The sequence below is a fragment of the Pholcus phalangioides genome, unplaced genomic scaffold (genome assembly GCF_987345545.1).
Source record: "Pholcus phalangioides strain wild (caught in Gottingen) unplaced genomic scaffold, Ppha-v1.0 ptg000002l_1, whole genome shotgun sequence".
Classification (NCBI taxonomy): Eukaryota; Metazoa; Arthropoda; class Arachnida; order Araneae; family Pholcidae; genus Pholcus; species Pholcus phalangioides.
The window spans coordinates 6164316-6176462 of record NW_028301595.1 but is presented as its reverse complement, the minus strand read 5'-3'; the positions used below and the strand labels follow the sequence as shown (position 1 = coordinate 6176462).

Genomic DNA, 12147 nt, shown 5'->3' with positions numbered 1-12147 from the left:
TTCGGGGGGGACCAAAGTGACAGAACAATGGATTTGGCCATCTTTTTCCCTTTTTTCGGTCATTTTCTCACATTTCGGCAGACCCCCAAGTCCCCCCCCCCCCGCTACGCCCTTGGCCGACACCACCTTTGACGCTGGGAGGGGGGGGCGTAGTATCTCCGCCCATGAGTGGCCCTGCTTCAAGATGTTGGAGGGGGGGGGCATTTTTGATGAGTTGATTTACCATGAATATATTCGATAATAAAGTTTTGGTTTCTTAAATAGGTTGATAGATGGCGCAAGCAGCCGACGCTTATCTGAGTTGTTATTATGGCGCGTAGGTTTGCCGCGGTAAATCTATTGTTGTGTCTTATCATCGATTGTTTTTTTGTTTACGTCGGTTGGTCACGGTCGTCGGCACGAAGAGTTTAGTTTTGGTTTCGTCGGGTACACGTGTGTACTGTGGATCCTCGACATTTATTTAGCATCGTCGAAAGAGGATGGATTACGACGCAATTCTCCGTCACATCGGCCACTGGGGAAAATACCAGTGGTACGTGATGCTGCTCGCCGGTATTTGCCAGATATTCGGCGGCATGCACCTCCACGCCGGCAACTTCTTATCCCCAATGTTCAAGACTAAGGCGCATCTGCACAGGTATGGTGTTATGTATAACGGTTTTTCCTTCAAAAAAAAAAACCCCGTCATGGAGAAAGTGCGCACAAAACGCTTTGGTACTGCTTACCATCACAACCTGAAAATGGCAATCATAAAATGTTTAGCTTTCATATTCATGCGGGAAAGAGGGGGATGAGACCAAAGTGGAGAAAGGAAACCGAGGAAGTGGTGCAAATAAAAATTATAATAACCGTATCCAAGCTTGCATGAATAAGACACAAGCCACTTAAAATCCAAAATCCCTCAAATCTGCTGCTGTTACAACTAAAGACCGTTTCTGGTATGCTATGATCTTCTTTTGTTTTTCTTCTGTACAATGGGATGAGTATTGCAGATACGAACAGCTGTGTGTGACTTGTTTTTCACTTCAAGTCGCTCCCAGTGGACAACCAGCCTTATTGTCACCAGCATCATTGTCTCATCATCGTGTTCGTCATCATTGAAATTTCTTTCAGAGAAAAACAGGTAAAAAATATTTCAACTTTTCCAGGACCGCAATCCTTTTCCATATTGATAGATATGCTGACATGAATTCTGAAAATTTCATGTTGTCTTACCCTGATTTAGAACACACCACATATAGAGAATTTTAGATGCAGATCCCAATTTTTTAATCAACGTGGCACCTGGGATTTATTTGTCCAGCACTGATGTAATTATCGTGTCGAAGGTTTGACTGCTCTCTGCGGAGAGACTTTTCGAAATAGGAGAGCTGATCGTATTCGTTACTCGAAAACCACAGAAGACCAACTTCAGCCAACCACCAATGTGTCATCAACTGCATTTGAACCTAGATCCTGGCGATGAGAGTCCAGGATGTGTTTTGGTCATTCACATGATTGCACCCAAGTTAGGTCACTCTTTTGATCATTCACGTGCTGACAGACTGTTTTGGTTGTTAACATGCTTATGCATGCTCTAGATCATTCTTACAATCGCTCATTGACATAGTCCACACTCTCTAGGTCACTCTCATGCTTACACTCTTATTAAGTAACCGGGTAGCACAAGGTACCGTTCTCTAAGTAGCAGAGACAGATTTATGGTTTACCACCTGTGAGCAAAACAAATTTTGCCGCCCTTCTCCCATTCTATTCATTTTTTCGACCATTCATCACTCAAATTCCCCCCCCCCTCCCCCACTAAGATAGAGTTACAAGACATCCTCTCTCTTGATGTCATTTCAAGTGTCTTCCTACGTTTAGAAAAATTTGCTCTTTTGTCTTCTTTTTCAGGTTTTTTGGCATTATTTTTCAATTTTCCCCCCACTTTGAAACACTTCATTGAATGTTTTTTTCTTTTTTTACGATTGACCAATAGCTATCGAAATTCCCAGAATTTTTTCTGTTTTCTCTTTTTTTTTTTAGTGCTTCGGTTTTAGTTTTGGAAAAATTGTTGTTGTGGGCGGTTTTATTGATGTATGGGCAGAGCAATGGCTCCATCTTCTGTGGCAATTAGGAAAAGTGAAGTTACTAAGGGTGCCCACACAGGTGTCCTCCTTTCTGAGTTTTCAAATCTGGTAACCTTATGCTAAGACCCCCTAAGTATAAATACATCTCTGCGTATAGACCTACTCGGGCAAGGTGTGGGAGCTCAAGTGAAAACAGCAGTAAATATGAAGAAAAAAAATGTCTCTGTGTGATTTTGAAGAGTTGTTAATTGTGCTGTTACTTTCCAACCAGGGGTGGGGGGGGATCACCCAGAATTTCACTTTGCCCTGTAGGCCCATGGTGTTGTTGAGATAGATGGCCCCAAAATTTTTTGAAGAGTAATTTCACTTTTAAAAGGTATGTGGCGTCATCTCTCGCCCCCTTATGCGCACCTTCTAATGCGTGGGTGGCAGAGGCGAAAATAGGGGACAAGCGAACTGTTTTCCCTTGCGTGACCTACTTCTTCTTCAGTGTGTTGCTCTCGCGAAGTGTATAGTTTCTCCTTTTTTTATTATGTGAAATTAATATTGTTAACCTATGTAAATAGTTTTCTAAAATTAAATGAACTTAAATATTATCAACCGTTTCATCAATTGGAGTCAGAATATACATTGTCCACAATGTGTGTCGATTCCCTATAGGTATTTTTGTAACAGCATTATTTTTAACGGCGAGAAATAACTCCATTAATTAAATGAATTACCTAAAATTTAAAGGGGTATTTTCACTCCTCGACAAAATTCAGAAGGGTATTATTGAATTTTGATGCATGAATTATGCATCTAGATGCGTATTGGCGAACACAAGAGATGGCCCTGCCAATATTTGATTATGAGGAAAAGCATGTGCTAGGAGGGTGTCTACAACACTATAGTCCTAAGGGTCTGTAGGCCAGAGCTTGCCAAATCCCAAGTGCCATGGCGACTAGAAAATCTGTATTGATGCCTAAAATTTTCTATATGTGATGTACTCATAAAATTACTCGTCCTAGCCATATAGGGCCATACAATTATTATTTTTTATTTTATTTTTGTCAATCAGACGCCAAGCTAGCAATACTACTTAGGGCTATGTTAATACAATTGTCTGCCTTTGGTTTCCTGGCGGTGCTATAGTCATTATTATAATTGTGCCACGATCGTCATCACGATCATCAGACGTATGATCGTGCCACATACACCTCATCCCTGTTTGGTCCCCTTTTCCCTTCTATTTAACATTCTTCTGGGAGGGACAATGTGGGGCGGGGTGCATGTGTGGTGTAGCAGTAGTAGGTAGGGCCTCCAAAAAATGGCTTGGGGATCCATGATGTTCTTAAGTCAGCCACCTCGTTGGGCAATTTGCCTGTTGTGGCATTGTATTTGTATTAATATTAGCTTATTAGTCCCAATAAAAAATTCAATTATTATTATTCTACATTTTGACCACACAGGACATGCTTATCCCTCATATGTAGGTAGTCATACATATGTCACACACAACCACCTACATGGCACTATACACATGTACAGTGTGCTCCCCATGACATATGTACATAACTATCTAACTATCTAACTAACATCATATAAAGTCCTTCAATTATTATGTTTACATATTGATTAAAAAGGCATGTCTATGCACTGCGCATAAGCCTTCACATATTTGTTACACACATCTACCTATGTAATAAAATATATCACAAACACAACATGCATTCCCGGATCACGTATATACATTACTCATCTCTTGTATACAGCATGAGTTATTATGATTTGTTTATTGTTTGCAGTTTGAATTCCAAATACTCCGGGCATTCACCCGAAAAGTGAAAGGACGTGGGTTCGATTCCTCACAGGGGCAGTTGAATTTTCTCTCTTTCCGAAATATATCTTCGCAACAGCCAGTTGTTAAAAACCTTCGTATGGTAGCGGAGAGTGACGTCATCCTTGTATAAGTCGCCATCTGGTGGCACGTCAGCAGTTGTGAGCTTGGCCTGAGTCTGGTCCGGCCACCCATGTACGGTCCCTTTCAATGTACACGAGCTCCAATGAGAGATTCTGTGCCTTTGTAGTCTAGTGGTCTATGGCGTTCACCCGGAAAGTGAAAGGACTTGGGTTCGATTCCCCGCAGGGGCAGTTGAATTTTCTCTCTTTCCGAAATATATCTTCGCAACAGCCAGTTGTTAAAAACCTTCGTGTTCTCTAACATATACAATTATATATATATATAGTGGTGCCTTCATACAGCTGATTCTCCACAGAAGATGCATCTGTATGGTGATGTGTGATGGCTAAGTCAGAGGCAATGATCACACAAAAAAAATTCTTATTTCATAATTAGGCCTATGTCTTCTAACTTTTTTTTTGGTGGGGGGGGGGTCGTCCTGAAAAGGAAAAAAAGAACTTTATTTAAAGGTTTAATAGATTTATTTTGCTTCAGAAAGGACCATGCTTGGCTCCTAAGAAATTTGACTGGCTCCTGAATAAATCTATTTGATGTAGGAGAGTTATTTTAGAAATAAATTACCTTTGGGTAAGATAATATACACATGAGAAATACAACGTAGATAAACCCAAAATATGAAGAGAACAACAGTTATGATATTGCTAGCTGCTGTTCTTTTCATATTTTGAGTTATTTTAGCTCATCCCAGTGCATGAAATGGCCATGCTGCGACAAGATGATGACTAATTCAGGCAGAGATCGTCCTTCGTCCATTACAAACCAACATGTTTTGAGGGGTGATCAATTAAATTATGCATGTAGTGGCAGTTCTAGTTTTAATATACAGGGTATTCTGTTTATAAAAAAATGGAGAGATGGTAGTACCCATCAATATGAACAATATTTACTGTGGAACCTGGGGGAAAAAAAGAAAGAAATTGTGAAATCAAGAGTTGCACAATCGGAGATTGTTTTGTTTTTTTATTGTTTTTGGTACACTTTCAAGGTTGCCAAAAAATTGTCCCATTTGTGTTTTACTGTTTACGACCCATGGAAGGATTATATCTGTTTGAGTCAAATAGTGTTAGTTTTGTAGGTTTCTTTTCGTCTTTGTGATATTTTTCCTAATAAAAAAAAATTGGTGTACGGAAACACCTGCAGACTCAGCGGAAGATCTCGTCACAAAAATCTTTGTTGCAGCAGACAAAATCAATTACAACACCAGGAATCTATGAGAGGGTGCGACAGTCTTTCATTCACAAATGTCAACTGTAGAGTGATACCCTTGAAGCCACTTTTTGATTTGTAACATGTGAATGACCAAAACAGTGTGCAGACATTTGAGTGACTGAAAAGGGGGCCTAAAAAGCAAGGATCTGGTCGGGGAGTGATCAGAAAGAATGAGATAGTGAGAGATCAAAATAGTGACCGACTTTTGAACAACAAATAAAACAGCGAAATAAAACAGTGAGCCTCTCACGGCCTGGTTTGATGTCAGGTCCCCGTACCGGGCCGCTGCCCGGCGGTTGGGAAACACTGGCCAAGAGAGCAAGAGTTGAAGCATGTGAGTGACCAAATGAGTGACTTGAAAACAGAGTCTCACTTACAGGGTGTGGCTAAGCGGGCGTTGAATTTGAGAAATAAATAGGCAAGAAAATTAGACTAGGAGGAGAAGAAGGCGGAAAAATTTGTGTAGCCGAGAGAGACAGGTGGCGAAACCATAAACCCGCCTCTGTTGGGAGCCAGCGATGTATATTGTATATGAATGCATGAGAAGGGAAATTCCCTTCGTTCTTTTTTTCTTCTACTTGTGTTTGGAAGAAACGCCTAAAAAATAATGGTTTGGCTGATAGATTAGAAATCATTCAATAATCTTGCTTACAAACCTGAAGAGGGGAAAAAAAATATGTATATTATCACTTTTTTTTTTCTCTTGTGACTTTCTTCTCTAATGTTTTATCTCTCAGATTCTCTGAATCAGCTCATTTTCCTGTTTCATTGATAAACGGAATCACAATTATTGATAGCTACTCGCAAAACCCCTTTTTTTCCCCTCTCGAAGTTTTGAGAATGGAATTTGGTTCTTTGGAAAATAGAAGATCAGAACCAGAGGTGAGTAACCAAAAGAGTGGATCCGGAAATTTCGCCCGTGTAAATTTCTCCTCGGACATTTTGCCTGCCATGACCGTATGAGCAGGGCCGTAAGTTGGGGGGGGGGGGCTACTGCTTTACCGCACACAACTCTAGTCATATATCGCCATATGTAAATTTCCAACTAGTGGAGTTGGGTGGGAAATGAAGGCGCTATCTATTGGTGGTCGCCCGAGGCTCGATGGGTAAAGAACGGTAGGCGGGTCTGGTGCCCCGGGCGCTAGACCAGAGAAGGCCAAATTTCACTCTTTAATCTCTCCTTCAACATTAGAAGGGGACGCCAAAAAAGAGTGCTCGCCCCGGCTGACCAAGCATCTAGTTGCGGCCCTGCTTATGAGTGACCAAATAAGTGACTGACTGTGTGAGTGATCAAGTAATTGGATGAATGACCGTATGAGTGACGCGATATAACCAGATCTTACAATAAGAGATCGGGACACCTGGAAAATTTGCTCTGAGGGCACTTTAGTATTGATTTGAATTGCAGGGTGATGGCTGAAACTTCCCAGAGCGGCCTGTAGGGGGGCATGCTACAGGTGGGGGCCGCACCGGGCTCCGCGCTTATAAGAGGGGGCCCGCAGTTGCATTAATAGAAACGAGGGGGAAAATAATATTACTTGTTTTTTTTCTAAAAGTGTGAAAGTGGCTGCCCTCGAACAATGAAAATAGTTATTAAAAGCTATTTATTTGTCCCACTAAACTGGGACTTATTAACAATTTCTGTGTCCCGAGGCCCAAACACTGTTATTTCATGTCGAAAATTTATGAAAGAAATCGTCCTAAAATCCTAATAATTTTGGATTGGATGAAAATCGAAATTAATGAAAGAAATAATTGAAAATTAATGAAATTTCAAAATTAATGCGAGGAATAACTCCAAAATTAAGACATCACACCCCGTAAAGGGAGGTGCGCTTGCGCTATTATTTTCTCACCAGGCCTCGAATCTGGAAAAGGCGTCATTGAAACTGTCGGGAAAAATCTGGACTAGGTTCCGATGCAAGGCACCAAAATCGCATAGTACTATAAAGTATAATAACAAAAATATAAATGGGGGCGCTAAATTTTTCAATTCGCGTTGATAAATTGACAGACCGACTCTAATGACAACCACGTAATGTTGTCACGTATTCCGTGAAATAACAAAAAATGTTGCTTGTGTGTAGGAAAGCCTATGCCACAGCTATACAAATCCCGGGTGACAGGTCGCCATGACGAATAAAAAAATTGTCATTTTGGTGCCTAAAAATTTTTTGGGTGCCTTAAAAAATTGTTCTGACGCCCAGATTTTTTGCGATTTGTCCAGCCCTGACCTATGCGGTAGAAGGTGTTTGTGTATTAACTTATTTTCTTGGTCCTAACAATAAGTAATTCTCATTAAAATTTCCCGTTTAAAGTGTTTTCCCTGCTTACAACGTTTTTTATGATAGTTTTTAAAAAAAACGTTATAAGCAGGATCCACTTTAATTAACAGTCAGAGGCACACATTTATATATTTACTAATAATCAGTCTATAAATTCCCTTCTGATTTTGATTTTACATTTCGTTAAAAAAAATCTTAGCACTTTCAATATCTTCTGATCAAATTTAAAGCAAATTCGATTTTCTCTCTCAGACACTTACCTTCTGATTCCCTATTCATACTTTGGTTTTCCTCATAAAATGATTTTAATTTCTCTCCCTGATGGTCCACCACTCTGATCTGTCGCCATTTAACTGCCACATATTTTCACACCTGAATATGAGAGCTATGTCAGATGTGTATTGGAGAAACTTAACAGTGTACTTATGTGTGTGCCCCCAGCATTTGGCGTGTTTTGTGTTCAGTAGATGGTGCCATCTACTAGCGCCGCAACTAGATACTTTCCCAATCTGGGCAAGCACACATTTTGGCACACCTATGTAATGTAGAAGAAGCAGTTATAAAGAAGAAGCAGGGTGAATTTGGTGCCCCCCCCCCCCGCTAGTCCAGCGCCACTACAACCGCCTGTCTCCCCTTCCCCCCCCCCCCAGTTGCGGCACCGCATCTATCCTCCAAACTGGTATAATGCGTGCATTGGAAGTTTAATGTATACATATTTGTGTTGTAGGTCTGTATGATCGCTGTGGCAACCAAAGTTTTTTTAAAGGAATAGCCAACTCAAAATTTGAAAATCTTAGAAAATCACATTTTTAGCCGATTACTATTTCGCAATCGCGGGTTCCAAACCCGGATTTTCACAAAAAGCAAAATTTGTGGGAGGGTTTATAAGGAGTCTCTTCCCTTGCCCCCCCCCCCCCCCCCGAAGATCAAAAATTAAAAATATTTTTGTAGAAAAGAATTAAAATATTGGAATAACATAATTTCATTTATACTATCTGTTAATTTTAAATTGTTTTCGAGTGTTAGTGAGAGATCCAAACTTCCTGTGAAGAATTAGATCCTTGTGTCTCTCCAATAACCGATTTTTTTTCTGCGTACACACCCGTGATTTTCGCGATGCGAAATGGTGACTACCACGTAGCAGCTAGTTGACAAAACTGTGGATATTCCCGGTAGAGTATATGTAACTGGAAGGGAGAAAATCCGCATGGGAATAAAAACTCTAAAATTCGACAATTACACGGCCCCTCACTCAGGGAAGCAAATAGATATCCTTCATCTTTACCAATGATGGTAACTGATGGGAAATTTCCCATATTCGTGGGAAAAATTGGCCAAAATTCGTCCACATGGGAAATTGTGAGAGGTCATCAAACAAAAGAATTTTTGTTGAAAAAATTCAAAATGAAATGCTTTTCTAGTGTAAATACTTGACTATATATTTCCACCGATAGATGGCAGCAGAAATTTCTGAATGTGGGGGGGGGGGAAGTTGGTCAAAAGGGAAGTTTTCGAGGGAAATTTTGCTTGACGAGGTTACCAGCACTGATCTTTATTCTTCAACAACCTGCATATACGGAGTGATTATAAAAAAACTATCCCGACATATGGGCCCCTAACTATCATACCATTCACAGAAACTGAATGAAATTTTGGCATAAGGTATTTTGAGGTATGCACTCTATAAACAACGGTGTCACTCTAACAGTTACGGTTACAGTGAGAAAATTTCGAAAATATCAAATGGCAACACCAAGTTTTTTGTATTGGAATGCGATCTCCATACTGAAAAACACTAAATAGCGTTGGAATGGCACCTGTAGCACGAAAATCCCCGGAGCTAGGCAAGGAAAAAGGACTTTGCCGTGCACCAGAGCATTAATGTTCGTTTCATTCGTCACACCGTTTGAGATCCCAGCCTGATTAGTCCTCCACAAGGTCATGTGGAAAATTTGTGAAACACAATAAAATGCTTTATTTTATGCTGCTTCTCTGTCCTTATTGGTTGTCCTCACTTTTAGCCTATCTACCGCCGGTGTTTTCATGCTACAGTTGCCGTTCGAACGCTATTTAGGGTTTTTCACAATAGAGATCACATTCCAATACCAAAAAACTTGGTGTTGCCATTTGATATTTTCGAAATTTTCTCACCGTAACTGTTAGAGTGACACTGTTGTTTTCCATATCATTCTTGAGCGCATACATCAAACTACCTTATGCCAAAATTTCATTCAGTTTCTGTGAATGGTATGATAGTTAGGGGCCCATATGTCGGGATAGTTTTTTTATAATCACCCTGTATATCAATACAGTGCAGCAGCGGTTCTCAACCGGTGCCCTGGGCAAGGGCTCCGCGGCGACTCAAGGAAAATAAAATAAATCAGTAAATTTGATAGATAAATAAAAAAAGAGGTCTGCAGGGGGTCCGCTATAAAAATTATATACGAAAAAGGGCTCCTCGAGTAAAACAGGGCTAAGCCAAAGAAATTATATGCTGAAAAGGGCTTCCGAGTCAAAAAAAAGGTTGAAAACCGCTGCAGTAGTGCACAAAGTAGTAAAACCACTTTTTCTAAGGTCGCGCGATCATGATACATGGTAAAAAAAAAAAGTTGGGGAGGTTTTCTCTCTATCTCTACTTTCTTCTTAACAACTAGCAAAGAACGCGTGAACAAAATTTTTATGCGTCCTTTTCCAAAATTCCGGGTATTTGCACGACCTCCTATATAGGTTATCTAGGTGGTTGTGGTATTTGACGCGTCAATGGCATCTCTACTACAACTAGTAGACCATTTCTACTCTGCTCTCCCAGTAGTTGCGGCCCTGGTGCTTCTCCACAGCCGGAAGGGTTTTATTTTTCTCCTCTGAGAGTCCACAAGTCTGTGGTCTACCCCCCATTGAACCGCCACATATTTCACACCTGAATATGGGAGCGAGCTATGTCAGATTTGTGTTGGTGAAATCATACAAGCGTGCTTGTGCGTTCGCCATTGTGAGTGTCTTGTGTTCAGTAGAAGTGGTGGCTATCCATTCAGAATGGATTGCGAATCCACGCATTAGTTTGATCTGGAGAATGATTCTCCAAATCAAACTAACACATACTGGGCCGAACTAATGCGGGGATTCGCCATTTAATGTATATTTGTGTCTGTAGGTCTGCTGGCAGGGGCGGCTCGAGACAAAATCTCTACCCGTGCAGGACCTGTTTCTGGCGCCCCTCCTGCCCACCCCCAATTTTTTTTCCCCCTATCCCAGCAATTCCTAAAAAAAAATTATAAAAAGTTTAATAAATAAATGTTGAGATTTCATTGACTCGATCTCGTTAAAAATTAAATTTTAAATAAGATTGAGTCAATGAAATCTCAGCCTTTTGCTTCATTCCGAGAAGTGCAGTTTCCTTTATTTTAAATTAATTTTTACATTCAATTACATTGATGTCATGGTATTTTATCATGCGCGCAAGTGGTTTTAAATGCATTTTCTTTTTTTGAAAATTTACAAAAAGTTAAGTTTCCAAGGTGGTGTAAAACTTCATAGCAGCATAGGATAGCACATACAATCAAGGACATGTGCAAAAAATTTAAAATAAATCGATAGTTATATAAACTGAAGAGCCAAAAAAACTGGTACAGGCATGCGTATGCAAATAAAGAGATATGGAACCAATCAGAGTACGGCGCTGCGCTCGGCAACGCCTATATAACACAAAAAGTGTCTGGCAAAGTTGTTAGATCGGTTACCGCTGCTACAATGGCAGGTTATCGAGATTTAAGTGAGTTTGAACGTGGTGTTATAGTCGGCGCACGAGAGATGGGGCATGGCATCTCCGAGGTAGCGATGAAATTTGGATTTTCACGTACGACCATTTCACGAGTGTACCGTGAATATCGGGAATCCTGTAAAAAATTAAATCTACGGCATCGCTCGACATCGGAAAAAGATCATGCAAGAACGGGACTGACGAGAATCATTAAACGTGACAGACGTGCAACCCTTCCGCAAATTGCTGCAGATTTCAATGCTGGGCCATCAACAAGTGTCAGCGTGCGAACCATTCAACGAAACATCATCGATATGGGCTTTCGGAGCCGAAGGCCCACTCGTGTACCCTTGATGACTGCACGACACAAAGCTTTACGCCTCGCCTGGGCCCGACAACACCGACATTGGACTGTTGAGGACTGGAAACATGGTCTGACGAGTCTCGGTTCCAATTGCTTCGAGCTGATGGACGTGTACGGGTATGGAGACAACCTCATGAATCCATGGACTCTACATGTCAACAGGGGACTGTTCAAGCTGGTGGAGGCTCTGTGATAGTATGGGGCGTGTGCAGTTGGCGTGATATGGGACCCCTGATACGTCTAGATACGACTCTGACAGGTACGTAAGCATCCTGTCTGATCACCTGCATCTATTCATGTCCATTGTGCATTCCGACGGACTGGGACAATTTCAGCAGGACAATGCGACACCCCACACGTCCAGAATTGCTACAAAGTGACTCCAGGAACTCTCTTCTGACTTTAGACACTTTCACTGGCCACCTAAATCCCCAGTCATGAGCATTATTGAACATATCTGGGATGCCTTGCAACGTGCTGTTCAGAAGAGATCTCCACCC

At 41.0% G+C, this 12147-nt stretch overlaps 1 protein-coding gene and 1 non-coding gene across 4 annotated transcripts in view; both read left to right on the top strand.

Annotated features, from left to right (window-relative positions):
* The first annotated feature begins 304 nt into the window (after positions 1-304).
* Positions 305-12147, top strand: part of LOC149089140 (organic cation transporter protein-like) — a 60222-nt gene continuing 48379 nt past the window's right edge. For 2 of the 3 annotated variants that reach the window (XR_016193387.1, XR_016193386.1), the window contains exon 1: positions 305-637. Coding sequence is in view for 1 of the 3 variants with exons in the window: in XM_089237464.1 (XP_089093590.1) it covers positions 480-637 (158 nt within the window). In the remaining 2 variants the exon portion in view is untranslated. The remainder of the gene's footprint in view (positions 638-12147) is intronic. The other variant, XM_089237464.1, reaches the window with a different exon arrangement.
* Positions 4129-4202, top strand: TRNAS-GGA (transfer RNA serine (anticodon GGA)). Its single transcript has one exon. It is a non-coding gene; the product is annotated as a tRNA-Ser (tRNA).